The sequence below is a fragment of the Phalacrocorax aristotelis genome, chromosome 2, assembly GCF_949628215.1.
Source record: "Phalacrocorax aristotelis chromosome 2, bGulAri2.1, whole genome shotgun sequence".
NCBI lineage: Eukaryota > Metazoa > Chordata > Aves > Suliformes > Phalacrocoracidae > Phalacrocorax > Phalacrocorax aristotelis.
Genome location: NC_134277.1, coordinates 138,156,049 through 138,182,190, shown reverse-complemented (window position 1 = coordinate 138,182,190; position 26,142 = coordinate 138,156,049). Strand labels below are relative to the sequence as shown.

The 26,142-nt window shown below is 39.4% G+C and overlaps 1 protein-coding gene across 1 annotated transcript; it reads left to right on the top strand.

Moving 5' to 3' along the window:
* Positions 1-5,927: 5,927 nt before the first annotated feature.
* On the top strand, positions 5,928-16,927 carry SLC7A13 (solute carrier family 7 member 13). Its single transcript, XM_075085318.1, has 4 exons — positions 5,928-6,748; positions 9,323-9,454; positions 11,146-11,510; positions 12,261-16,927. The coding sequence occupies exons 1-4, from the start codon at positions 6,028-6,030 to the stop codon at positions 12,504-12,506; spliced, it is 1,464 nt and encodes a 487-aa protein (XP_074941419.1). The 5' UTR covers positions 5,928-6,027; the 3' UTR covers positions 12,507-16,927.
* Positions 16,928-26,142: the final 9,215 nt, after the last annotated feature.

Sequence of the window (26,142 nt, the reverse complement as noted above, 5' to 3'; positions counted from 1 at the left end):
ACGGCAACCCCGCCGCAAAGCGACGTCTGCCCCCTCCCCCCCCCCCCCCCCCCAAGCTTTCCTACCCACCTTCCCCCGCTCCCCGCCGCCGCGGGCACGGCGCACGCGCAGATGGGGCCGGTGTGCCTCACAGGATCTTTCAAGTATTTTTGCTTTAAATAACCAAATTCACAGAATCACAGAATGGTAGGGGCTGGAAGGGATCTCTGGAGATCATCTTGTCCAAACCCCCTGCTTGAGCAGGGACACCTAGGGCAGGGAGCACAGGAACGCATCCAGGCGGGTTTTGAATATCTCCGGGGAAGGAGACTCCACAGCCTCCCTGGGCAGCCTGTGCCGCTGCTCTGGCACCCTCACAGGAAAGTTGTTTTTCCTCATGTTTAGCTGGAACTCCCTGTGTTCTAACTAGTGCCCATTGCCCCTGGTGCTGTCACTGGGCACCACTGAAAAGAGTCTGGTCCTATCTTGACACCCACCCTTCAGATACTTATAAGTATTGATGAAATCCCTCCTCAGTCTTCTCCAGGCTAAACAAACCCAAGTCTCTCAGCTTTTCCTTATAAGGAAGATGCTCCAGCCCCCTGATCATCTTGGTAGCTCTCTGCTGGACTCTCTCCAGTAGTTCCCTTTCTTGAACTGGGGAGCCCAAAACTGGACACAGCACTCCAGATGTGGTCTCACTAGGGCAGAGTAGAGGGGGAGGATAACCTCTGTCAATATGCTGGCCACAGTCCTTTTAATGCAGCCCAGGATACCGTTGGCCTTCTTGGCCACAAGGGCACATTGCTGGCTCATGGTCACCTTGCTCTCCATCAGCGCTCCCAGGTTCTTCTCAACAGAGCCACTTCCCAGCAGGTCAGCCCCCAGCCTCTACTGGTGCATGGGGTTGTTCTTCCCCAGGTGCAGGACCCTATACTTGCTTTTGTTGAATTTCATCAGGTGCCCCTTGGCCCAGCTCTCCAGCCTGTCAAGGTCTTGTTGGATGGCAGCACAGCCTTCTGGCGTATCAGCTACTCTTTCCAGCTTGGTATCATCAGCGAACTTGCTGAAGTTACACTCTGTCCCATCATCCAGGTCATTGATGATTATGTTGAACAGGACTGGACCCAGCACAGACCCCTGGGGAACACCGCTAGTTATGGGCCTCCATCCAGACTTTGCCCCGTTGATCACGACCCTCCTGAGTTCTGTTGTTGAGCCAGTTCTCAATCCACCTCACTGTCCTCTCATCCAACACACACTTCCTATGTTTACCTATGAGGATGTTATGGGAGTCATTGTCAAAAGCCTTACTGAAGTCAAGATAGACAACAACCACTGATCTCCCTTCATCAACTCAGCCATCAATCCCAGGACTGTGATGAGCTGCTGGGGGGTTTCTGCTGGCCATGACTGGGGGATCTTGCTTGGCATGGCCTGCCTGCATGGCTGGGAGGATCCTCCGGCTGACTACAACTAGTGACAAGGCACTGGCTGTTACAGTACAACTAGGATTTTGAAGAGAAATGTAGCTAAAGGTGAATTTTGGTGAAACAATGTCAGTAACACTGGGCTAGATATACTAATAGACTTCTTACTTGGACTAGGCACTGTACATGCTTTTAAGTATCAGTGCTATTGTAGTACCCCTTTACAATATCATACTGACATTTCTTCATGAATGGCTTTGTCTTTCAGGGCACTATAGCATCACTATGTAAGCTTACAGTGCAACACTGAGCATTTGGTGTAGAAAATGCAAGCCCGTCCCCATAGGAAGAGGGGTAGATTCATTTAACCATCTAAAAGCAGGAGGGGCATAATTTCCAGCGGGCAGTTCATACTGCTATTGCTGGGATTGGATGAGTCTCAACCCATCTTGCTGTTTACTGCAGGGGAAGCCTAACAAAGTCTAGACACTTAGTTTTTAAATGTCTGCATTTATACAGATGAGTCCTATTGTTAGACATGCTCACCAGCCACTGATTATTAGTATCTGTTACTGCAAAAAATCCATCGGACTTCTCTTTACACATCACAGCCCAACAAAGAATGAATACAGTAGCTCATGCAAACGCACATACACTGATATTTTATCAAAGAGAAAAGTAAACTCTACAGCTAGTATGAACAGCTGCATAGGATGCAAGTGAAAACATTGTAGCATGTCACAAAACAGTGACTTTTCCCATGGTTTTTGGTTTGCCATTAGCTGACTGCTATGTGGGATCTGTTTCATGATCAATAGTGAAAGTGGAACGATGTATCTACCAGGGAAACAAATAGATCCTTTAGTCTTTTAGTAAAAGGCAGATGTATAACAAGTTTGGCAGAGTACCAGGAGAAGAAGAATGTTGCCAAGGCAGTAGATTGTGCCTTTATGTGCAGGCTCATTTTCTAAATAAAAGTTTGTGAATACATCATAGGGTCTGGTGTGGCAAATGGTAAACTGGCTTCTATCTAGTGGGGCTTACAGAAATCCTTGAATAGCTGTTGAGCTCCTTTCAGAAGGCAAGACAAAGAAAACTACTTTTAAATGTCATATTCCCAACAAAAGGTGAGCTAAAGAAGAGGAGGAAAAAAAAGGAGGATTATAAATAAATTTCGTCAGTCATATTAAATACAGTATGTCCCTTGATGTACGCCAAGGAAGATTAACTGTGACTGTTTTTTTCCTTTGTTTCTCTGCTTCTTTATCCTTGGTGAATGTCAGCAGCAGGCAGCTTCTTCAGAGACAACACAGAAGAATATTTATTGAAACTTTGCAAGACAAATTAGGTTCTAATTTTTGGTACATCTTCTTCCCTTTGAGGATTTGGGATGATGCAGAGATCAGTCAATACCATGCTTGAAACATTGTGTAGTTAATTGAAAAGGAACTAAATAAATGTTTTAAAATCTGACATAGACAGGTGGGCTTCTTTCCAATCCATCTAATCAGTGAGTGGATCACAGGAAAGATATAGTGAGTACACACAGAAAGTTCCTGACAAGACTGAAATAGAGACTCCTTATCCAAGTACACTGAAATTCAGTTAATTACAATTAGGAGATAGTACATATCCATTTTAGGCAACAAAAATACTCTTCCATTATTTTTCTGTATTGGTTTCTCCTTAGATTTAGAGAAACTACAGTGGCAGAAGGTATTGGTCATGATAAGAGTTAGATAGTTGATAATGAAAACCTTGACATTGAGGGCTAAAAGGCTTTTGAAAGGCAATTAAAAGGGAAAATCCTAAATGCTAGGAGAACTAGAAGTTTTGACGTTTCAGCTTTCAACCACAGCTGTTATATAGCACTCTCTTGACCTCATTTTACTGTCAAAGAGAACTCGGTAGTTGGCACTCAAAAGAAATGTCGTCATTCCCTGTTGACTATAAGAATTGCAGTACTTTGGCATTTTATTTTGATGATGATATAACCTTTCGGTCTACTCCATGTATCAGGGGGATCTTAGGCTTGTCTTACAAACATGTCTAGGTTATTTTAATCATTAATCTTTGCCCTGTGTTCAGCAGTTGAGTCTCTGGATAATGTCATCGAAGTGAATGTGACTGGTTATTGAGTACATAGTTGGGTGTGAGGCAGGAGACACTGACATATGAGACTTTGGGATAATCATATAGACTGTGGCAATTTATACTCTCAGCCAGAAGGAGAATTTGGACATCTTACAGAAAACCTGGGAAGTGAATATGATGTGCTTCAGAAGACTCTGCCTTTACATATTGAAAAAGAAAGCAGTTTGGCTGAAAGCTGCCTGTTGTGTAACCAACTGTGCTTTCCTCAGTTCTGCCTCGGTAATGCTCATGTTAGTGTACTGTTTTCAGAATGTCAGTTTTTGTTGGATTTGTAGGAATGTTGTCATCGTCTCTGCTCTTACGTCCTCCTACTTTGGCAACAACACCCCAAAATGAAAACCGTACTTTGCATAAATCTCCAAAGCGTTTCACTAGAAGTCTAGAAATACTTATCTGAGGTAGGCAGAAAGCACACACAAGAAAGTAATAATCTCAGGGGGGAGGTTCTGAAATCAGGCAGCTTTGTCAGAAGTACAAAAAATCCTTATTAATCTGCTGCTTGAGAGATTTAGGAAATGCCTTTGTTATACTAGAAATTAACGTACTTTAGGATGAACGGCAAAACAAAATCAGTTGCATCTGTACTTCAAGCCACCATTTAGTGTAATATTGAGTTGTTTTAAAATAGTAATTCGAATCCAGCTGTACCTGGCTGAACACCCAAAATAAAGAGTTGGAAGATTGCTGGATATCAAGAAATGTGTGCATTCACAGAAAACGAAACTCAGAAAAGGCACTGAAATAAGACAAGAAATGTCATATTTTAACCATTTAAAATATTTGTCACACTTAATTTCCAAATCATGAATAGTGGTGAATAAATATATGAATTGTTATGAATTATTTGTAATGCATGGTAAATCCATACTTGAACTTAAATACATATTGCAATTTATAAAGTGAATAAATGACATTTAAAATGCATCCAAATTTTTATAAATAGAGCTGTGTTTCATGTAGAACCAAAATTTTTGTAATCTGTGGGACTTGATGTTTTTTGAAGGTGAAAGTATATAGCGAGTGCTGCAGTGATTTACAGAATTGTCTTATGGTTAAAAGCTGCTCTGGAGCTGTGGATTCTGTCACTGCCCATGCTGCATCGTTTCTGTGTGGTGATGGAAACCCAGTTTCACCAAGTCATTGAAAAAATTAAAAAAGAAGAGTTTGTGCACATATGTATTTTAACTAAAGGTCTTTTACATGATGGCATATCACATAGATCTAATTTTTTTGATTAATTTATTTTGTATTTGAGCATTTTGTATTTGAGCTGTTCAGGACTGATCTGAACCACTGTGTCTTTTGAGTTGGGCCCTGTAAAACTGTAAGTTTGGTTCACTGCATTAATGAGCTTTGACCTTCAGGACAAAACTGCTTCTGCAGCTTGACTGGCAAAAAATAAGAACTTTGCAGCTACTAGTTTGAGTGCTTAACCACCCTTAAGGTATCTGCTGAGCTTCTTTTTCAGTTAGTTTCCTGCTTTCTGCCCATTTTTCTCTACATCTCTTAAAAAGAATAAATACATTTTTCTTGGTCAAAAGTCTATGGCAATAGTATATCTTCATCTGATTGAAGAGAAGCTCCTTTTCCATATTCTGAACATAAAATATACCACACATTGATAAATACGTGGGACAATCAGTGGCCACACCTTAAAAGGCACACACCAAACTGGGGAGAACTTTCAGCCTTCATCGTTCTGTTCCGCAGCTCCCGTACAGACAATGGAAACAATGATACAGCCCCTTCCCCTCCCAGCGGTGTCCAAAGATTAATACCTGCTTAGGAGGTGCTTGGATACTCCTATAATGATGAATGCCCAATCAAAACTGGGAATAAACTGGTAGTTTTCTTTCTAGGGCAGTGTTTAATGAGTGAAGAATCAACAAGCTCCAGTAAACCCAGTGAGTGATGAGGATTTGGCAAAACATACTGGTGATCACTGTCCATTTTAAGTATTGATGGTAGAAAAATAGTACCAGGCTGTTCAATTAATGCCTGTGTCACCATCAATGACAAAAGGAGGGCTGATTTCTTTCTCCATGCTGCCATACCTTTCCCCTTTCCCTAGAACTAAGGTCACATTTACCCACCTCTCGTAGCTGTCTCTGAAGACATACATGAAAAATTTGAAATCTATTGATGAAAATCAGCCAAGAAATGAGCATTTACCGCACATTATTTGTTATGCCAGTTTCTTTAAAAATACCTCCAGACCGTAATAATTTCTGAAGTACATATTAAACCAACATGTATATGATTTGCCAGTGTCTTTTGAAGTATTTGGTTAATCATCTTCATGAAGCAGACACCAAAACCCAAAGTATGCTCTCTTTTCTGAATGATTAAGCCAGGCTTCCCGTAACATTTCACTGGCAAGTAGGGTGGTGACAGTCTGCTAACAACAAAGGGAGAGGAAAATACAGGTAATCTAGCCTCTGAAGTTGTATAAAACCAGAAAAAAATGGGAAAAGGAAAGAGCGAAGATCCCAAATATGGGAAAAGAAAAGAAAAGGCCAAGATGCAACTCAAAAGAAATATAGGTTATTTTGATGGAGTAAGTTTTATTATAGGATCAATTGTCGGGGCAGGGATCTTTGTGTCTCCCACGGGGGTGTTAAAGCATTCCTTACTCAACGTTGGCGTCGCACTAACAATCTGGACTGTGTCTGGGCTGGTTTCTCTGATGGGTTCCCTCTGCTATGCGGAGCTGGGAACTGCTCTGCCCTTCTCCGGAGGAGAATACAGCCATATTAAAAGAGGCCTTGGATCGCTACCTGCCTTCGTCTTTATCTGGACATCAATATTTACCAAGCCAGCATCAAATGCTGCTCGAGCCTTGCTTTTTGCTGAATATGCCACCCAGCCCTTCTATGGGATTTGCCCTGCACCAGAAGTGCTGAAGAAATGCTTGGCCTTGGCCGTTCTCTGGTCCCTGGGGATTTTGAATGGCCACAGCGTCAAGATGGCTGCGTGGGTGCAGACAGTTTTCACTCTGCTGAAGATGATGGCCTTGTCTGTAATCGCCATTGGTGGCATAGTTCTCATTGGCTGGAGAAAGGATAGTCTGGCCAGGTTTGAGGACGCGTTCAGCTCGGAGATCCCCAACGCGTCACAGATTGCCGAAGCCTTCTTCCAAGGACTGTATGCATATGGTGGTTGGTGGTCCCTCAATTATATGGCAGGTATCTCACTCTTCTTCTTTAGATTTTGTTCTACAGTTGCCATTCTTACGTTCCTCACCTCATCTTAGTAGAACTTGTCTCTCCTTCAAGACCATAGGATCTGTCACATTTTACACAAGTCCTGTGTTTGTTGGGGCTGGTAGAAGAGGTGTTTTTCCTCTCTAGGGAATTTTCTTGCTTCTTATGCCACCTCCAGAATCAGACTGACATTTCCAAAGGAGTACAAGAGAAATCAAAATAGTACTTTTAAAATCTCAGACATCAACGGGGTTTTTCATACCTTAAAAAAGTGTTTTTTCTCTTAGTGTCAGTGTCAGTGCATTTTTAGAAAAAGATCAAGATATCCATGCCAAATGATGTGCACAGTACGAGCAAATCCAAAAAGATAATTGATTAATGTGTATTTAAATATCTGTACCTTCTCTGAGGTTATACAGCTGGTTTGTACATGGACAAATTAATTTTGAATTGTGTTAAAATGTAGTAAATTCGTGGGATGTATACGATGGTCAACAGTCACTCACTACCTTGGGAAAACAGTGTTCCACAGAAGGTGAAGAAGAATGTTAGGAAAGTGGTATAAACCCTTTCATATAACTTGTGCTCAGTTTTAAATACACAAAACCTTTCTGAACATCCATTTACTTATCCTATTCTGCATCTGATTACTTATACTATTCTGTATCTGGTGACACATCTGGCAGTAATAAATAGAGCAGTTTTTCATGAAAGCTGCAGAGAAAATGTTCATAGCGTTAGTTATGCATGTCACGAGCTAAATGAAGAGTGTTTTAGAGTATCATCAGATTTATAGAATTAAGTTGTAAGCAAATGGATGTTGTTCTATCTTTAAACCTATTTATCCATTGACCTCTATCACATGTAAAACATTACATAAACTGGATGTGTGAAATGCATAACAAAAAGTTAAACAGTGAGAACAGTGTGAAAATTGGGTTAATGTTTAAAAAAATGACTGTTATTATTAAAATCCAGCTATTCCAGCATCAACAACATGCTGCAATAAAAGGGTGATACAAATCAGCAAAGTATAATTTTGAAATCTTAGGATTTCCTTAAAGGCAAGCATTTAGGTTTGTAATCCTGAGAAAATACAAAATTATTGGTAAAATATTAATTTATTTTCTGATCAGTTAGCAGTAGTACTAAAAACCATACGCTGGACACCACAGCTGTTTAGACAGATGCAACCTATGCAATAGTCCTCTTCTGAACGGAATTTCCTATTCTTCAACAATAACTTAATTCCTGTGAGCTTCAGCGAAAGCATCAGGTGCCAGCTGGATGGCAGGGCTGTAACGAGCAACAAAACAAATGGAAAGATAAATTTAAATTGGCAGTTTTGGTGATTGTCCCCTTTTGGTCTCAAAATTAACAAACGCATTTCTTACATTTGAAATAGATCCCAAGTTTTCCAATTGTCCGTATCTGAATTCCACAGTTGTGCTCATTCAGTCCCTCTGGCTCTGTGTGCTACAGCCGGCGCTGGGGCAGGCTCAGAGCTGATGTTCTGGGCAGGAGACATATTATATTTGAGAGAGGAAAGGGGTTTCTGTCTACCAAAAAAAGCTTAAGCAAGCTGCACATTTGACTTTTCACTTCTTCCCCCTTGTGGGTTATTGGTTGGTAATACTGAAAAAGTCTTTTGTAAAATGTGAAGGGGAGAGGGAGCGAGAGGGAGCAAGAGGGAAGGGATGAAGGAGTGAAAAAGACGAAAAAGTCCCTTTTTGACTGAGACGAGGATGAATTATTAGAGTTCTGGAAACCAGCTCCATCTTTTGCTGGGACTATCACATGGTTGGGAATGTGTGCCAGTGCCTCAGTTGTTCAGCTGCAAAATTTTGAGGTTTTTTTTTTATTTGGTAAGAGTAGTTTTAAGCTAAGATGCCAGGCTTAGCACTAAACAATTTTCCTCTGCCAGCTTTGCCCTGGAATAGATAATCAACAGCAGAATCCAGCTCGGAATTACCCCCATTTAAAGGCACTGCATTACTGCTCCTTGTCAATACCTTCAGTCTCTCCTGTTATGTTTTCTGTTTTTCCTGATAAAAGGGCAAAGAGAAGGGTTTTGTGCAGGAACAGGAAAATACACTCAGAAAGTTTCAGATCAGGACTCATGAGGTGATGCGAGAGTAAATAATCTGACTTTAGAGTCTCACATTTAAGCTAGTGGTTTAATAGTATGCCTACTTGAAAATTTATTACCAAATTAATTTTCTAATGCAAGTCAAATATGTATTTAATCAAATCAAAGAAAATTTGTCAGTCCTTTTGTCAATTTTTATCAGTCTGTCAGACCTCCATCCATCCCTCCTTCCAAGATAGTTTAAAAAATAGCTAAATAAGAAAAAAAGGTTATAAAAAACCTGTTTAGGCATCTTTGAGAACCACTGTAGGACCTTACAAGCAATGTAGCTTAGCAGCTATGATTAGGGGTTGGGGCAGGACTTTTTGGTATCGGTCTTGTCAAGCTCTGCACAGATTCACTACAGAAACACGCTTGCAGAAGGTACACTGCTTGCTTTAATAGTCTTCTTAAATTGTATTTTTCAGAAGAGATGAAAAACCCCAGCAGAAATATCCCCTTAACCGTGATAACTGCTGTTCCTGCAGTAATTGTTTTTTATTTACTGGTGAACATCTCATATCTGACCGTCCTCACACCTAAAGAAATTGTCTCTTCAGGTATGGATCTGATTTTTTTTTTACTAAAAAGGTGTGGTCCATTAGCATACCCAACTGGTGTCAATTTACTGGGTCACTTCTGTTCATCTAACATCACAGCCAGGAAGCTTGGGTTTCATTCTAAGGCTTAACAGAGAATTCTTGTTTAACTTTACTGTTGACCCAAGTTGGACTGGGTGCAGACAGATGTTTTTAGGTGTTGAAAATGTTGGCTTATACCTGCACTATATAAAAAGAAATCAGAAGTGTATTAAAACCTGGAAAATCAGGTGAGGATCAGGTCTCTGTTGAGTATAGACAAGGCCTTATTTTTCCTGCAGTTTTAATCCTCTGTCTTCCATCCTTCCCTGCTTCATGGTGTCTCAGGCTAAATCTGTTACTTTTTAGGAGGTGGACAAGTCGACTGTGATAAGTAATATAGAAAAGACAACGGACGCAGACATGTAGCCATTTCGTGTGTATGTGTGTGTGTGTTGTTCATGAAGAATATTGTGATACCTTAGAAAAGCTTATACAAAAGTCCAATGTATGTAAAGCCCTTCTCAAACCCTGTACCAATAAACTGTCCATGAAAAGATCTGAGAGGAGCTGTATATCTCCTTGATTGTCCAAACAGCGCCTTTTAAATACCACTTTAACGAGACTCGGCTGTCAGACCTTGCCTCCAGGAGTGACAACGAACCATACCTCATCTGAATGGATCAATTATTTTTTTTCCTGTGAAAAGAGCTCAGTAACATAAATGGTAGTGGTGTAGCTGTACTATGGCTCAGCCATTGTCAGGCTGTCTGCTGGGAGAGATGCATAGATTTGCAGATCCATCCTACAATGAAAGAGAGAGAGAATACCAGAGTACCCATGAATAGCAGCTGCCCCACAAGCACGACCAGCTCCCAACATACCAGGGGAGCTGTGCTTATCTATGTCAGCTGAGGAGATTGCCTTAAAATTATAGCTCTTATTTCAAACATGGCTACATTGCCGCAGTTCTTGTTCTTTCACTACTTTTTTTGGGGGGTGTTGTTTTCCTCATCTCTAATAACTTCCTATGCTGCGCAGGTCACTGCAAGACCTCTATTCCTCATGGCAGTTGTTTATAGACCCACTAAATGTTAGTCCTTGCTACAGTGTGGGCTATGGGCTACAGCTAATTTCCAAGCAATATTTAATATCTCTTTTCAGAAATAATCTTTCACATTCCCCAGGTCCATCCAAAGCAAAACCTCATTAATAACATGCTTGCCGACGTGTCTCTGGACATACATGCGCTCATGTTGGCAGTTTCCTCATAGCAGTAGATCATGTCATCACTGTGGTCACGCTGGGGACTAATGTATTCATTTTCTTTCCCTGCATGGCCTTGCCCATGCGCGTATGTTTGTGATTCATGGCAGTGAGATGCAGCTTGCTCCTGCTGGGCAGTCCATTACTGTGGTATTGGCCCCAGCAGATTTACCTGGCTTGCTCTGGCAGGTAGCACTCCTTCTTGCTGTCACCCCCCCTAGGAAATTTTTAGCCACTGAATTAAATACCTTTTGGATTAGATCAGTCATGTTTGACTACTGTAACAAAAACCAGGCATTGCTGGTAAATAATGAGTATTTCATGTATTTTAAGGTTAATTTCTGTTGAGTCTGTCAGTAATTCAGAACATGGTACCTACACTACACTAATGCTTTGCTTTCTTGCAGTTGCCGTGGCAGTCACTTGGGCTGATCGAGTGATCCCCTCGGTTGCCTGGATCATTCCTGTCTCTGTTGCTGTCTCAATATTTGGTGCCCTCAACAGCAGCGTGTTCACACTAGGTCGATTAAGCTACGCTGGAAGTCAGTCAGGACATTTACCTATTTTAATATCCATGCTTAATGTCCACTCCTGCACTCCAGCACCAGCCATGATTTTTTCAACCACCATTGCATCCATTTTTATCATCCCCTCTGACCTTATTATGTTAACAAATTACTTTGGATTTTCTGCCTGGCTTATGATTGGATTGACTTGTGCAAGCCTGATTGTACTTCGATACCGGGAACCTCATCTACATCGACCATACAAAGTAAATGGAAATAAATTGGAAAATATTTTTGCAGATCTTTTTGAGTCATGGGTAGCATGGAAAAGTTACGGAACAAGTGCAAGTTGAAAGTGGATAGCCACTACAAAAATACAAATAAGAATCACAATCTTTAGAGCCTTATTCAAAAACTTCGCTTCACTGTAGAAGGAAAAGAAGCAAACAAATGGTCTCTGCCCCGGAGAGTTTGCACTTCAAAACAAGAGATGGATAGGCAGAATGGCAGTGATGATGTGCAAACAATGTGAAACCATGTGGAGCAGTAACCAGAACAGTGTGGGATCCGGGCTGGCCATTCAAGGTTAATTAAACCTTGATCTACTCTCATCTTTCCTGAGACAACCACAGGCGTTAAGGATATGTTTAATTTAATCTCGATCTAGCTGTCAGAAACACAGGTTAGAAGTGTATGCTCATTGTGAAGGCTTCTTGTAGGCACCCAGCCCTGAGTTGCTTTTAGGAGCCCATAATATCATATGTGGATGAATGGATTTCAGGGCCTTCCTATCTTTCCCCCTTGCCAATAGTCAGAGCCTGAACAAGCATTTTAGAAAAGTTGCCTATCTTGTAGACAATCTGAAGTCAGATGAGTCTCATCCTGGGTGAGATTGCACCAATGTGAGAAACGGTACTCTAGTGTGGCAAAGAACGCATTGTTACTTTTATGAAGGAGGCATAAAATCAGAGTTGGTCAGTTTATTTCCTAAAACATTTTTTTTCTTTCTCTTGCAGGTGTTTCTACCAGTTCCATTTGTGATGGTGGCAATGTCTTTCTTCCTAGTTGTAGCTCCCATAGCCTGGTCTCCAAACCTGCAATACTTTTATGCTTTCCTGTTTATGATGGGAAGCCTGGTTGTTTATCTCCCTTTTATACATTTTAAATTGCATTTTGCGTTTCTTGATAAAATTACTTGCCACTTACAGCTCCTGTTGGAAGTTTCTCCTGCTGATGAATCTGCTGAGAACAAATGTGAATAATGGCAACTATTTAAACCCGGTACAACTGACAGCCAACAGAGGGTTTTGTTTAACTGAGATTGTATAAGGTACAAGTTAGATGTTAGGTGTGATATATAGGCGTGCGTGCATGTGCATGCATGTGTGTATATGTATATACATATGTGTATATGTATGTACACGCATAGATGAATACATAGATATTACATACCTATATACATGTATATACATATATGCATTTATATGTATATATACATGCACCCATGTGTATATACGTATATGCATATGTATGTTTGTACATTAGCATAATGAGTTAATATGTATATATTTTTGTGTGTCTGTGTGTATACATACATATACATAGATGTATAAGTATACTTATGTAATAGGTGCAAAGAATCTCTCAAACTTGTAAAATCTGTAAAATGCTCTCTCTTGCTCCTGAAGACACAACGTTGCATATATTCTTGCAATAATAGAAATACTACTAATTACAGCACAGATAATTATCATTTTTATTGTATAATAAATGAGTAAATAATAACTAACTAACTAACTAAATCAGTAGATATATTTATATTTATATAACAACATCATTATATAAATATACTTTTGATCTCCAAACTAAATTGTCTGGATTATTTTTAGTTCATAGTAGCTTGTTTATTAGAACTTCAGTCATAAAATTGACCGAGACCTTTTTTAATCCCAAGAAAACTGTACACGGTGCATCTTAGCTATTTTAGGACAGCACATACAAGCTCACTGTGAAATCTTATGAAGTACCAAATAAAGCAGTAAGAATTATTTATCCTCTTCATCACAAAAATAAAACTAAAGATATGTGGATTACTTTACTAAATTGCTTACATCTTAGCATTAATATTACCTTATTCTTTGGATTCTTTTTGGTGTTATTGAGAAAAAAGAGCTTTTTTAGGCCCCTTCTCCATTTTTATTTTGTTTATGAAAACAAGATAAATTCTTTTTTATTTTGATAACTGGGCCATATTAAGTTCACTGAGAATTTAAACTTAAAAACAAAGAACGAGTACACAAGAAATATCCTATACTTAGGTGATTAATCTATTAATATATGCTGTTATTTTTATAATTACGATAAAAATACATGTGTAAAGTGGTTTTTCAAATCTATTTATTCAGGCTGAGCAATACAACCAGTAGATGGCTCCAGACTAACATCTCACACTGTGATACTCTGGGTTGCTGGATGCTGTATTGGTGAGAGGAATAGTTACAGAGCTTTATATTAAACACTTAGAGTAGAATGATAAAAATATTGCTAGAAGATTCAATTCGCTGATATATCAAAAATTTAGAGGTCAGAATAAATCAAGACTTTGTATGTAGCTACCCAAAGTATAGGGTCCCCATCAATAATGCTGGGAACCAACTGAAGTTTTAAGAGGATTTGCATTTGCGCTTGAACAAGCCCCCAAATGAAAACAAGTACATGAAGAATGTGGCTTTCCTCACAGCTGGTCATGTACACCGAATGAAAATTTGAAGTAAAAATTAGATGTTTTAAAATGCTGTAGGAAGAAAACTCCATGCAAGTGAGGAGTGAAGTGAATGCAGCTGAGCTGGAGACTGGATCCTGCTGAAAGCAAGGCAGGAATCAATGTTTAATTTCACTCAATAGTGCTATCAGAAAAAACATTTCAATTGCTATTTAAATTTAAAAAATCACAAGGCTAAAAAAATTTTGTAAGAGTAATATTTTAAGAACTGAATTCTAGTGAATATTAAACTGATAGAAGGATTTTACTGTGACTAAAGCACCCGCCAGGGATTTGTAAATGCAGGTGTGGTGACTGGCAGTGCCACAGGTTTTCAGCTGATCTTGATCAAGTCACTTATTTAAACCCATGTTTTATATGTGAATAAAAATGAAAGTAATAAGGAAAAAAAAAAGGGTATGGGACAATAATATTGTGTTCTAGACCACATGGCTAGAAAAGCAGACATCTGGGGGATTTTGCTCAAATGGATGTGTAATTTCGTGTCAGTAGATCTACTTGAGCTTGTTTATACACTTGAATTCCATAAGGGTTGGGTACCTAGTGAAAACATGTCAGATGTGTTTGGGGAATTGGAGTATGTATCTGTTAATGATACAAAATTCGAATTTAGATGTTTAGCAGTTTCAACAAATTAGGGAACTCAAAAGCCCCAATGAAATGTAATATGAGATAAATTGCATCTCTATACCTTTTTGTAACACAAAGTAGATAGTTTTAATAAAAATCTAGGAAATGGCATATAAACAGACATGCACACACCCCACAGTTTTAATGGTTATTGCCAAAGGATCAGCAAAGATGAGAAGAGTTAGAACAGGTCAGAATTAGAACTGCCCAGGCAAACTTAACCTGACCGCTCTGTGAAGGCACCTTACGATGTCCTTTGATTATCAGATCATAAAATATTCTTTCAATATACCCTCACCTCATTTATTGCATAGAATGGATGGTGCCCAGATAATAATTCACTGTTACTTTCTTCCCATTTCAACGTGTGGCCTCGCACTTCATTTATAACTCTCTGCTCAGATGCTGTTCTTGATAGACGTTTCTTACAGACTTTTCTATAGCATTCCTCTTGACAGCATCTGAGCACTTCACAGATTTGTCTTTACTCTCATGAGCTGAATCAGTGGTATCATGTCTGCTTTGCAGAAAGTGAATTAAGCTGATGTGTAGGTCACACAACAAACAAATGCATTTTGTGATGTTCCCTGAGATCCTTCAGTTCAGATCAAGCATCCCGATGGAGGACCATTGATGGAGATTCAGGTCCAGCTATGGATGTTTCTTTATCTTAGGAAGCAGGGCAAAGAGCTGGGGAATTGGTGAACATACCACCTTGTATGGATATCCAGCCACTCTATACAGATTTCAGTTCTTCCACATCTTTTAGATGGAGACAAAGGAAGTATGGCTGAAATTGTTCACTAACTTTGGATATCTAAGCTGAGGTACCTTGGCCCTGATTTTTCATAGTAATTAATAAGTTCAGAGTGCCTATAGTCTCCTGGAAGTACGTTCCAATAGTAGTTAAAAAGGAAAGAAGGACAAATTATCACAGTCACTTTGGTTTAGATGAATAGCAGGTATCCTATAACTCAACTTCTGACTAACTGTGGGTAGCTGCAATTCCTTTGAAATGTACAGTCTATGAAATGTTAAATTACAACTCTGAGATTTTGAAATTCCACCAAATCAAGTTGTGAGGATTTAAGATGAAGCATAAAAAATGAGGAAGACAGAATTAATGACAATTTTTAAAAATATTGGTTTAATTGATTCTAGCATGACCTTGGAATTTTATAGGGAAGGAGAAGTTCAAATTCTTCTGGGCAATATTCAAATTCCTTAATCCAGCAACCCTTCTGCAAGTGCCACCTCATTCACTACATCACATTCCATTTCTACAGCAAATATGGGATTGGCTAGCTTGTATTTAGTGCCTTCTTCTTCAACACGTACTGTTAACTTATTCCCAGATCTGAGTGAGGCAGAGGTCTTCTGAAAAAGAATGCTCTATTACATGACCCACTGCTTGGAAAGGGATTCACACAGCTGAGCTGAATTAACGTTATAAAAGCAATCTCAGATATGGTATTGCCTGTCTTCCGAATACGAGTCACTTGATCTTCTCTTAATGCCGCATTTCTTTTGCCTGAGTATTTTAGAATGCTAAATCACCAGGAAGCAAATACAGGTTTCAATTGGTATAGATTTCTTATTGTTGCTGGATCATTCCACATTTATAAGCACTAAGCATAAAGGAACAGAATTCAAATTTATAGCTTGTATTAGCTACTCTGGCCAAGAGCAATTCAATATTTTAACATTATAGCTTGTTTTCAGTGACACTAGTTGGTCTCAGCTGCTTTCCTACTTGAACATACCTTAGATAATGCTATATAGAAGTGTGACTGGTTTAGTACTAGATTATATCAGACATTTATTTAAATATTTAATTTATTTTTTTACCTTTGACTTCATAATTCTTTTAAGCTCATGCATACTTGCATGTTTCAGAAGTTCAACCTTACATCAAATAAACTTAAAATGTGGATTTTTTCTTTTTCAATACTCTACTGGCCCAGTTTGGCAAGTAACGTTCCTAGCTGTTTTCCTAGGTTCCTAACACAATATTAGTATGTATGTCTGTGTTACTTTTTTTTTCATTATCTCCATCAAAAGACAACATAAAAAACCAAATTATAATCAGTCTTATTTTAAAAATTACTTGTAGTTATACTTCATACTAACTCCATGTGTCCTGAATGCGTTACAAAAAAATTCCACTCTGAGGCAAAGCCTAGCAATTGTACCGAAGAAATGAAAAAAATCAGCAATTAGTTTGCTTCCCTTTTCATAATTATTGTTAACTGTGATTCCAATAAAAAGATAATCCACTAATAATAAACAGTTGTACATTTTTGTTTGTGCTATGATATAGTGATTTTTGGTTGGAACCTCTGGTTTACACAGGGGAGGATGTGTGAGGAGCTGCCTATAGCTGTTAGGCTCGGAGGGGCTCAGACCACCTGACTTCTAATCTTAGGTTTGATATGTGCACTGTGGGCGTTGCTTAGGTTCCCCACATCTCAGTTTCCACATCTGCTAAGACAGAAACAATTGTGTTTTAACAACTTACTGGCCAAAGGGTATTTGCTTGTCACCTTCTCCTCTGGATTGCAGTCAGAAGTGATTCTTGCCGTTGCCCTCTATGAGTTACTCCAAGTGATGGGGGCCCCTGAGCATTCCCAGTTCCTTCTGGCATGATTTGGAGAGGTAAGAGCTGTACGTGCTTCAGGAACTGTGAAGCTGTTTCTATTCTGCTTTGGAACAGGAAATGATACATTTTTAAATTAGCAGGTTTGGATAACCTGTATCTGACAGATTTAAAGGCACCATTGAGGAGCTCGACTATTGGTGTTGATTTTCAATAACTCTTGCAACACAGGGGAAGTTTCCGGAAAGCAAAAGAAAGTTAACAAGCTAATATTTAAAAAAAAATAAAAGAGGTGACCAGAGTAATTATAGGCTTGTCAGTATGACATAAATCCTTGGAAAAATAATGGAACAGCTAATACGAAACTGAATAAAGAATTAAAAGAGAATAGCATAATTAATGCCAGTTCATTTGTGTTTATGGAAAATAATCCTATCAAACCAGCTTCACATTATATTTTCTGTAATTTCAGTTGATTAAAGGATAATAATGTTGATGTATAATACTCAAAATTCTTTACTTGAAAAAAGATGAGAAAAGTCTTACGAAATATCTGGAAGATAACAAAATCACCGTGAAACACATTAAATGCTTTAGAAACTGGCAAATGAGAGCTCAGTTTATCCTGTGAAAAGGAGTCTCCAAAGCAGCCCCACAGAGATCAGACCTTGATTCTGCCCTCCTTCATGTGCCTGTCAGTGGTTTATAAAAATGGAGCTATCGCTGAAAAAGTTTATAAATGCCTAAAATGGAAAATGGCAAAAAAAGATTAAGATGACAGAGCACAGAGTGAGATTTTGCGATCAGCTGGGCAGAAGCAAATAATGTGCTCTGCAAAAGTTATCATCGTATGTGCAGTGGCTAAAACCACTGCCTCCTTTCTGGTGGCAGCACATCTTTAGACCAGTTTTGTTGCTGGTGACTATGGGAAGTGGTCCACAGTCATCGTGAAAGGTCAGCTGAACTGAGCTTCAGTGAGACCCCGCTCCTCTCTGTTGCACTGGAAGCAGTGCTTACACCTCCCCTGAAGAACTGTTTCCAGTTCTCTCTCCACAACGGGAGAGGTGGATGTGATTTCTCCCAGAATCCTTTCCAACAGCAGGCAGTTAAAGATACAAAACCAACCATGAATGATAGCTGGAACTTGGATACTTCAACTTAGCTAAATGGAAATTGTTTGACTTGATGCAGAGCAAAATATTATTCATCCCCTTTTTAATTTAGTGGATAAAGATACAGCAAGATCCTGAACGTGAAAGTTGAAGCAATTCAGACTAAATTTGAAGTACATATATACATTATTTTGATAGGCTTAATATGTTCATTCAGACCTCGTTAAAAATAAAAAATATATTCAGGAAATGTGAGAATAACTTTTATTTCTCCCCTTTTTGCAATGAATAAGTTGCAGCCTTTGACATACTTTCCAGCAGAAATTTCTGTCAAAGCCAGTCCTATCAATGTTTAAAAGTTTCTCTTGTGCAGCACATTTTGACATCTTGCTTTTTTTTTTTCCAAAATTGTCTAATCATTTCACTTTGTGGTCTTGAACTCATTCTAAGCCAAAAAGGTTATGGCATCATTTTGAATTTACTTTCAAAAGCTGCTGAGGATAAACACGACATCTGACAAAAGTGTCAGTTGAGTTTGATCATATGTATTTCAGCCTCTGTAAAAGATGCCTTTCTGATCTGCAGTTTGTCCTCATTGCAGGCAGTGGTTGGACTAGTTTGGCAGAGCTGCTGCAGCAAGGGCTGTGAAATACAGTCACCCAAACACAAAAAACATGCAGGACACTGAATTGTGCTCTTCAGCTTTGTGTCCAGCTTAAGAAGTTTCTAAATTTGCTGTCAGAAATGGCATCTCCTCTATGCATTCATTGCCATGCAAGTTTACTGCCTGTTACCTTACACTTGCTGGTTGATTAAGTTTTTGCTTCCACTAATACTCAAGCCTGGGTAATTGTTCGGATGTGTAAAAAATGCGTTGCTAAAAGTATTTCCCTTCTGAATTTGTCTCCTTTGACTTTCTGATTTGGTTTTAGCTCTTTCTTTGTTTGGTGTTATTGAATTTCTGTTCACCCTATAGATTTTATTAGACTGGCTGAGTCATTACAGAACTTTCCCTGCTCACAGAGGGAAATCTTCACTAAAATTAGGGATTTTTTTTTCAGTTTATTTAATGAGATTGATTATGTGATTCTTCCTTCATTTTCTCTTAAGTGAGCTTGATCAACATCCTCTGAGGATGCCAAAACTGGGCTTAGTATCTGAGAAGCAGTCACACAAATGTTTGTAATGTAGAGTTCCTGTAGAGTGAAACAGAGGAATTTTTGCTTGCACTGCATAAATTATATCCCAAGTCTGACCACAGTGTCACTCTGAGGAGTTATTCTTAGCTAGTTATTTGCCAAGACTTCTAACACATGCTCCAAAGCAATGATTCCCAGGAGAGGCTCCCACGTCCTGGAAACATGACTCGTGTTTCTTGTTATGGATGGGTGATACAGAAATTAGTGTTTCAGTGTCTGTGTCCAGATTATTCAGCATGCCTTGTAACAGCAGCTTGCCATTTCATTACCTGTGATTTTATTCAGCTTTGTCAGACCCAAAACGTGTCAGGGATAGGTTTGGTTTTTTTCTCCAGGTTAGATAAAATAGTTTAAGGAGCCTAAGGCTGAAAGGTGATACATAAGGTACTCCACTAGGAATACAACTGTTGGAGGATGCATTCTTATTGACAATTACATTTTAGGCTTTACTGTCTTTTAGTACATTTAGCATGTGGTGTGGTAGTTTTGTGTAATTCCCAATTTTGGAATTTAAATGTGAAGTAAGACCAAGCCAAATACCTTAAAAAATTATAAGCTTATTGCGTTGTCATTATTTCATTTAACTTGAGGTATCCCATACCCCTATATTGCACTTTCCCAGTGCAATAGAGGAGCACATCGCATTTGTGGTTCCCGATCAAGTTTGCAATAATTTGACTTTATATATTTCAGAGAAAAACTCTGCTGCTTCTTGATTCTCTTACTGCCACCCAGATATTTGGATATGGGCTTTTGTTAGCATTCTTCCTCTAATGAAGAGGATGCCTATGTTTTAGAGGGAGGAAACACTAAATATTCTCTGGAGCTGAAACCTACTGACACATTTCCTGCTTAGGGCTAACTTCAGCCTTGCTAAATTTTAGCCTTACAGCCTTTTTAAAAACTGCACAATTGGAAGAATCAATATTTAGGTCATCATCAGTATAAGCATAATTAATCTTTGGAATTTTATATATAATCAATATCAACATTAAACCCTAGAGACAAGGCTTTTCCTTAAGGAAAAAAAAGAACCTAAAAATCAGCTTTTTAATTGATCTTTCAGTCTCACAAATCCTCATTTCCTAAAATGCTTGGCAACATGTGGCAATTACTCAACTATTCTAAATCAGACATGCAATTTGAGACCTAAATTGAGGACTCATTTTGGTTTCACTCTTTGTTTTCAGAACTTGCACGCGTAACAATATTGGCCAGATATTTCAGTAAACTATACAAAATTATTCCTATGCTCCATTAAGTGGCAGGGCCACTATAAAGCTGGTATCAGGTTCCTAACCTTAACTGGGACCTAGCTGAAGTGCATCCAGTCCTTGATCATGCCACAATATTTCTTCTGAAAATCTTGATCAAGTAATGCAGACCTGGGAGTGTTTTTTTGGAAAGATATGTTGAGATATCAGCATCATGTGGAGATGCCTGAAAAAGTTTTAAATGACCTGCCACCATGATTTCTGCATGGTCAATGGTACAACTAAACCACCTTTGACTGAGATCTGCATAAGCCAGGACCCTCAGGTGGGGCCTGTTAGCAGCAGCCCTCGAAGACAAGGGTATGTCTTGGATCACAGTTCCCTTTGTGTCTGGTCTAGTGGAAGCACCTCCCTTCACCCACGGTTAACATAACAGTCTTCAATTTAATGCGGAAGGACTTTCATGAACAGCAAGGTGACGGTGGAAAAGAAAGTCACTCTTTTAAGCAGCACTGGAGACAGAGAAGCCTCTCTCCCTCTCTGATCCCTTACTTGACTGGTTGGAAACCTCATTGATTTATCTATTAGTCTTGCAGCCTTTAGGTATACTTTCCAAGTGATCCAGACAGTAATCTAGAAAAACATGCATATATCCTTAAAGCCAGTGAATTTACTTAATATAGGTGTAAAGGACAAATTTACTACTTCTCCAACCTCCCCATGCCTTTCCAACCACTTTGGCTGAAGGCTGGGTGGGTATCACTACTTGCATCTTCCTTATCTGGGACTTTGAGGGCCAGGCAGCCTTCATCTGCACTGACATGGCAGTGAAGCCCTCTGAAAGGAGGTTTCCTGGGACCAGTGGGGGTGACAGGAACAGCAGCCTTAGGTAAATCACCACAGCCATTGTGTCTGACCCCATCCTCTGTGCATTTATTGTAAGAAGCTTAATTTCACTGGTTGTGATCTAACACCAACTGAGGTGGTCAAACAGGTTGACAATGAAAGGTTAACTTCCTCTGAGCCAGGAAGCTTTTCTGCTCCAGACACAAGCTAGGGTAAGGTGAATTTAGTGTAAGCTAACAGTACAAAACAGAGATCAGTAATCTGGCAGATGAACAGGCAGAAATAAACCCGCAGGTAACCGCAGAGTGATGCTGATCAGTGAGCAGCTGGCTGTGAGCTGATCTGAAGCGTGTAACAAGTAAGAAACTGGGAGATGGGCAGGAAAGCAGCATTTATCTTTGTCTGCTGAGTTCCAAAAAAACTTAAATAAAAAGTACTGATTTGAGTTTGCAAATCCAACTTTAAATTAAAGTAGGACTATATCTGAGGCTTGCTGGAGAGAAACCCCAGTGAAACCAATGGATAGGCTCCAAACACAGCAGGGTTTTATTTCTTTATTGGCTTGAATCATATATAGGATGGAAGGGTCTTGTTTGAACTTTCATTTCACATAAATGTTAATGGATTTAAGAACACCCTGCCTACATTTTAACTCCTTGAAGATCCTTTGAGGGTGTTTTTCTTAAGTTTCTAAAATATTCTCATTAAATTTATTAAAATGCATCTCTTTTAGAACATTTTCACATATTAAAAAGGAGTATTTGTCCCTTCATACTGTAGTAATCCAATTGACATTTTTTAAAATTGATCTGTTGCAGTAGTTTCTTTTGACACCAGAATCTGTCACTTTCAATATTTCCTTAGTGTATTTTTTGAGACTTTACAGCTTTTTTCCTCTTACTGTACTTGCATGTAACATCTCTTCTCTTCAGTCCCTTTGTGCACTGAAGATCCACAGCAACTGCTGCACTATTTAGTAGTTCACCACTGTTCTTGCACATCCTCATGCAATCGGTAGCTGCTGTAATCTGCTCTTCTGGATAAATAATGGGATTTTTCAAACATTCTGTATGTGTTCCCAAAACAAGGGGACTGCACGACGGTGTAGGGTTCTCAGAAGGACAAACTGAAAGCCTGTGACACAAACATACCAACTGACACAATTAAAAAGCAGGAATGAGCCCTTTTTATCCCATGGCCTGTCTTACCGTTTCAGGAGCCAGAATTGGAGTCGAAGCAGCAGCTTTAACTGAGCTTTCTTTACTCCCAGAATTTGCTGTCCCTTTAGTCCTTTAAGCCCCTGTTGCAGGTGCATTGCACCCCTTCATTGTGGGAAGCCAGCTAGAAATCTGCTCCTATGGGAGCTGCTGCTTCTACTGACATGCAGGGAGCCTCTGGTGAGAAAGCCAACTTCACTGGTTTTGCATCATCCCCTCCCTGTCTCTGCATACAGGGCATTGTGGAGGAGAGAAAGGAGCAGAAAGCTTTGGTGTAGCTCTGATGGCCCCGTGCACACTCCTAGGTCAGCCCCAAGGCTGCTGCCCTGGGAGTGCCTGACACTGGAGCTCTCTGTTTACAGTGCCTCAGCCTCCAGCCTGCACCTGCTCTTCTGCTCTGTGATTTCTATTCCAGAAACAGTTGCAGCAGGTTTGCCAAAGCTTTCCTAGACTTTTTTCCCCTTTTCCATCATCAGTGTCACCCTTGAAGATCTGATGCTGTTCTGTAGAAGGGGCCAGGCTTGATTTGTGCCTCCTACCAGAATGTGTTTTTTAAGAGGTGGAGGGGATTCAGAAAGGACTCCTTCCAGGAACTTTGGGTGAGATGACTGACCTGTTAAACCTCCACATTTCTAGATCATTGTCTTGACAAGAAACAAGGCAGGCAGGCACTCTTTGCTTTTTCAATGTGTGCAGACATAGAGAAGTGTTTCCCCCTCCTTAATCAAATCATTGGCTGCCAAGGTATGCTGGCAGGGGCTTCCACATCATCTCACCGCTATGTGAGATAACGCAATTAGAGCGAAGCTTAAAATAGTGAAAATTATGTTGAGGGCCGTTTCAGCCCCTATTACCTGAGAAACAGCAGATTTTATCATTTAGATGCATCATTTTGCAACAGTTTTCCTCCATTTTGCAGAAGGATGAAAGCATAACATGTCAGTAAAGTTTTTCTTCTTGCTAGTGCCATTTATGATGTACGTGCCGAAGTCTTTGCTCTTATCTGAATGAAGTCCATGAGTCCAAGGTCGCGACAGAACAGCATCGTATGTTTTTATTTTAATTAAAAATTATTTTGTCTTGTTCCTATCTGCACCCCTTTTGGATTTCCCATGTATATCTGGGAAGTGAACTGTCTGTCTGGTAAACAGCTAATTTTAAGCAGACATTTGTATTTAATAAATGAATTTTGAATTTTCTACTATTTTTATTCACACTATGAACCTAATTTTAAAGGTGATCATAATTAAGTCAGGTAATGAAATATACTGTGCTCAATCAAAGCATTGGTATGATCAATTTTTTGCTGTCCCTGAAGAGTAACTTAAAGAGCAATATTTGTAGGAACTTTGGAAATTGGTGTGGAAACAGAAACCAAGAAAAGAGCAGATAAAATTCAGACAGTAAGAAAGAAAGACTTATTTACTGTATTATTGAAAATGATCTATGTTCCTAGGAGTGAAGTGCTATTCAAAGCAAACAGTCACATGGCCTATACTGTGGATATTTTCCTTGAAAAATATTTATCTGTCCTGGTCAGTAAAATAATTTTTATTTCTTCCTTAATATAATTTAAACAATTATGTACTTATAAACCTTTTTTGTTTGCATATTCATAAAGCTGCACATATTAAATATGTCTTATAACCTTAAACGTAGTTATCTTCAAACACACACTTTGCAGTATTTTTCTGTAAAATTTGCTTTCTTCATATCAATGTTTGGAGAAGTTGTTTTTCACTGATATAAAACAGGACAAGGAGTTTTTACACTCACTTGAATTTATGCTAGAAGTGCTTTTCTAGTAATTTCTTCACTGCAATGGGAATTAGAATAAAAGCAGCAAGAGGAAGACAGAAAAGTAAATTTTATATTGTGAATAAGACAGAATAAAACTGATTGTGAAGTCTGATTACTGGAAATAAACCTGATATTTTACTGTCTCTTTTCTTTAGTATTGAGAGAAGACATCTATTTTAAAATCGTGACTCCATGTACCTTATTAAATGCAATACAAACTCTTGGGAAAGAGCTGACGGAAAAATATTCTAATATTCAAAACATTTGAGACCTGCTTACTACTGTTTCATCTCTCTCTGAAGGTTTCAAAGCCTTCAGCGCCTTCCCATGCTTGTAATGCACTGAATCAGCCAATGAAGGGGATCGGGATCCCTCGGTCTGCCCGGCTGGTTGCCTAAATCACATTGTATGAGTTAAGCTGATCAATCCTAGTGGTTAAGTGCTGAAGACACACTTTCTTTTAAAAGCTCTCTCTTCTTTTTGAAGATGCAAAGACACAAATGCTCTTACATGAATATTTTTAAAAGATGTGAAATCTTAGGAATGAGTCACTGTCAATTCAAACAAATTTTTACTGCAACTATGTGGGTCTGTGACATAATATAGAATTCCAGTGAGATTTTTCACAGCTGCTTCTACCATCCTCTAAAGCTCAGGGATTTATCTTTTTAAAGCCAGAATGCACAACCACAGACATCTAAGTAAGCCGAACACTCAGTAAGGTATTCAGATAGCTTTGCTACACCATTAACTCAAGAAACAGATCAGCAGGTATCATACCCGGTGTAAAAATGATCAAGTCATTCAATCACAGACTCACCGCAGCGTTGGCTGGGAGAACCTCTGGCGGTCATCAAGTCCAATTTGCTGCTCAAAGCGGGGCTATCACCAACACTAGTCACCTGTGCTGATGTCTAGGCACCAATCTTGAAACCTTCCAGGGATGGAGATTTCACAGCCTTTCCTGGGTAACCTGAATTCCCAGTGAAAAAGTTTTTCCTTCTGCCCGACCTCGGTCCTCGTGCTGCAGTTTGTGGGCCCTTGTTATATCATTCGCTACTACAGAGGAGCTGTTTGCTTTGTCACCTCTGCAACTACCTTACAAGTAACTGCTGGTTGATCGTACAGTGTCTTCTCTTTGTCCAGCTTCTGGAGCCCCTTCTCATGGTGCTCTTGGCCCCTTGGCAGCTCTCCCCTGCCTGGCCCCTTTCTCAGCCCTCTTAAACTGGGGAGCCCCAAACTGGACCCCGGTGCTGAGAAGACAGGCACACTTTCCTTGACCATCTGGCACACAGTCTTCATAAAGGAGTTGATGAGAATAAAAACAGGGCACACTTGAAAAAAATGATACTTATTTTAAAATATTGGGAAATGATGGGATATGAGCAGGCTTCAGAAAGTAACCTTGGGTTTAAAGCAGGTCCTTTTGATGAAAATATTAGCTCCAAGCCCAGGAGCAAGAAGGAAGCAGATACTATGCCAGAAGAATGATCAGAAAAGGA

Coding starts and splice junctions, on each gene's coding strand:
- SLC7A13 (XM_075085318.1), top strand. CDS start 6,028: ATGGGAAAAGGAAAGAGCGAAGATCCCAAATATGGGAAAAGAAAAGAA. Junction 6,749..9,322: donor GTCCCTCAATTATATGGCAG/GTATCTCACTCT, acceptor TGTATTTTTCAG/AAGAGATGAAAAACCCCAGC. Junction 9,455..11,145: donor TAAAGAAATTGTCTCTTCAG/GTATGGATCTGA, acceptor GCTTTCTTGCAG/TTGCCGTGGCAGTCACTTGG.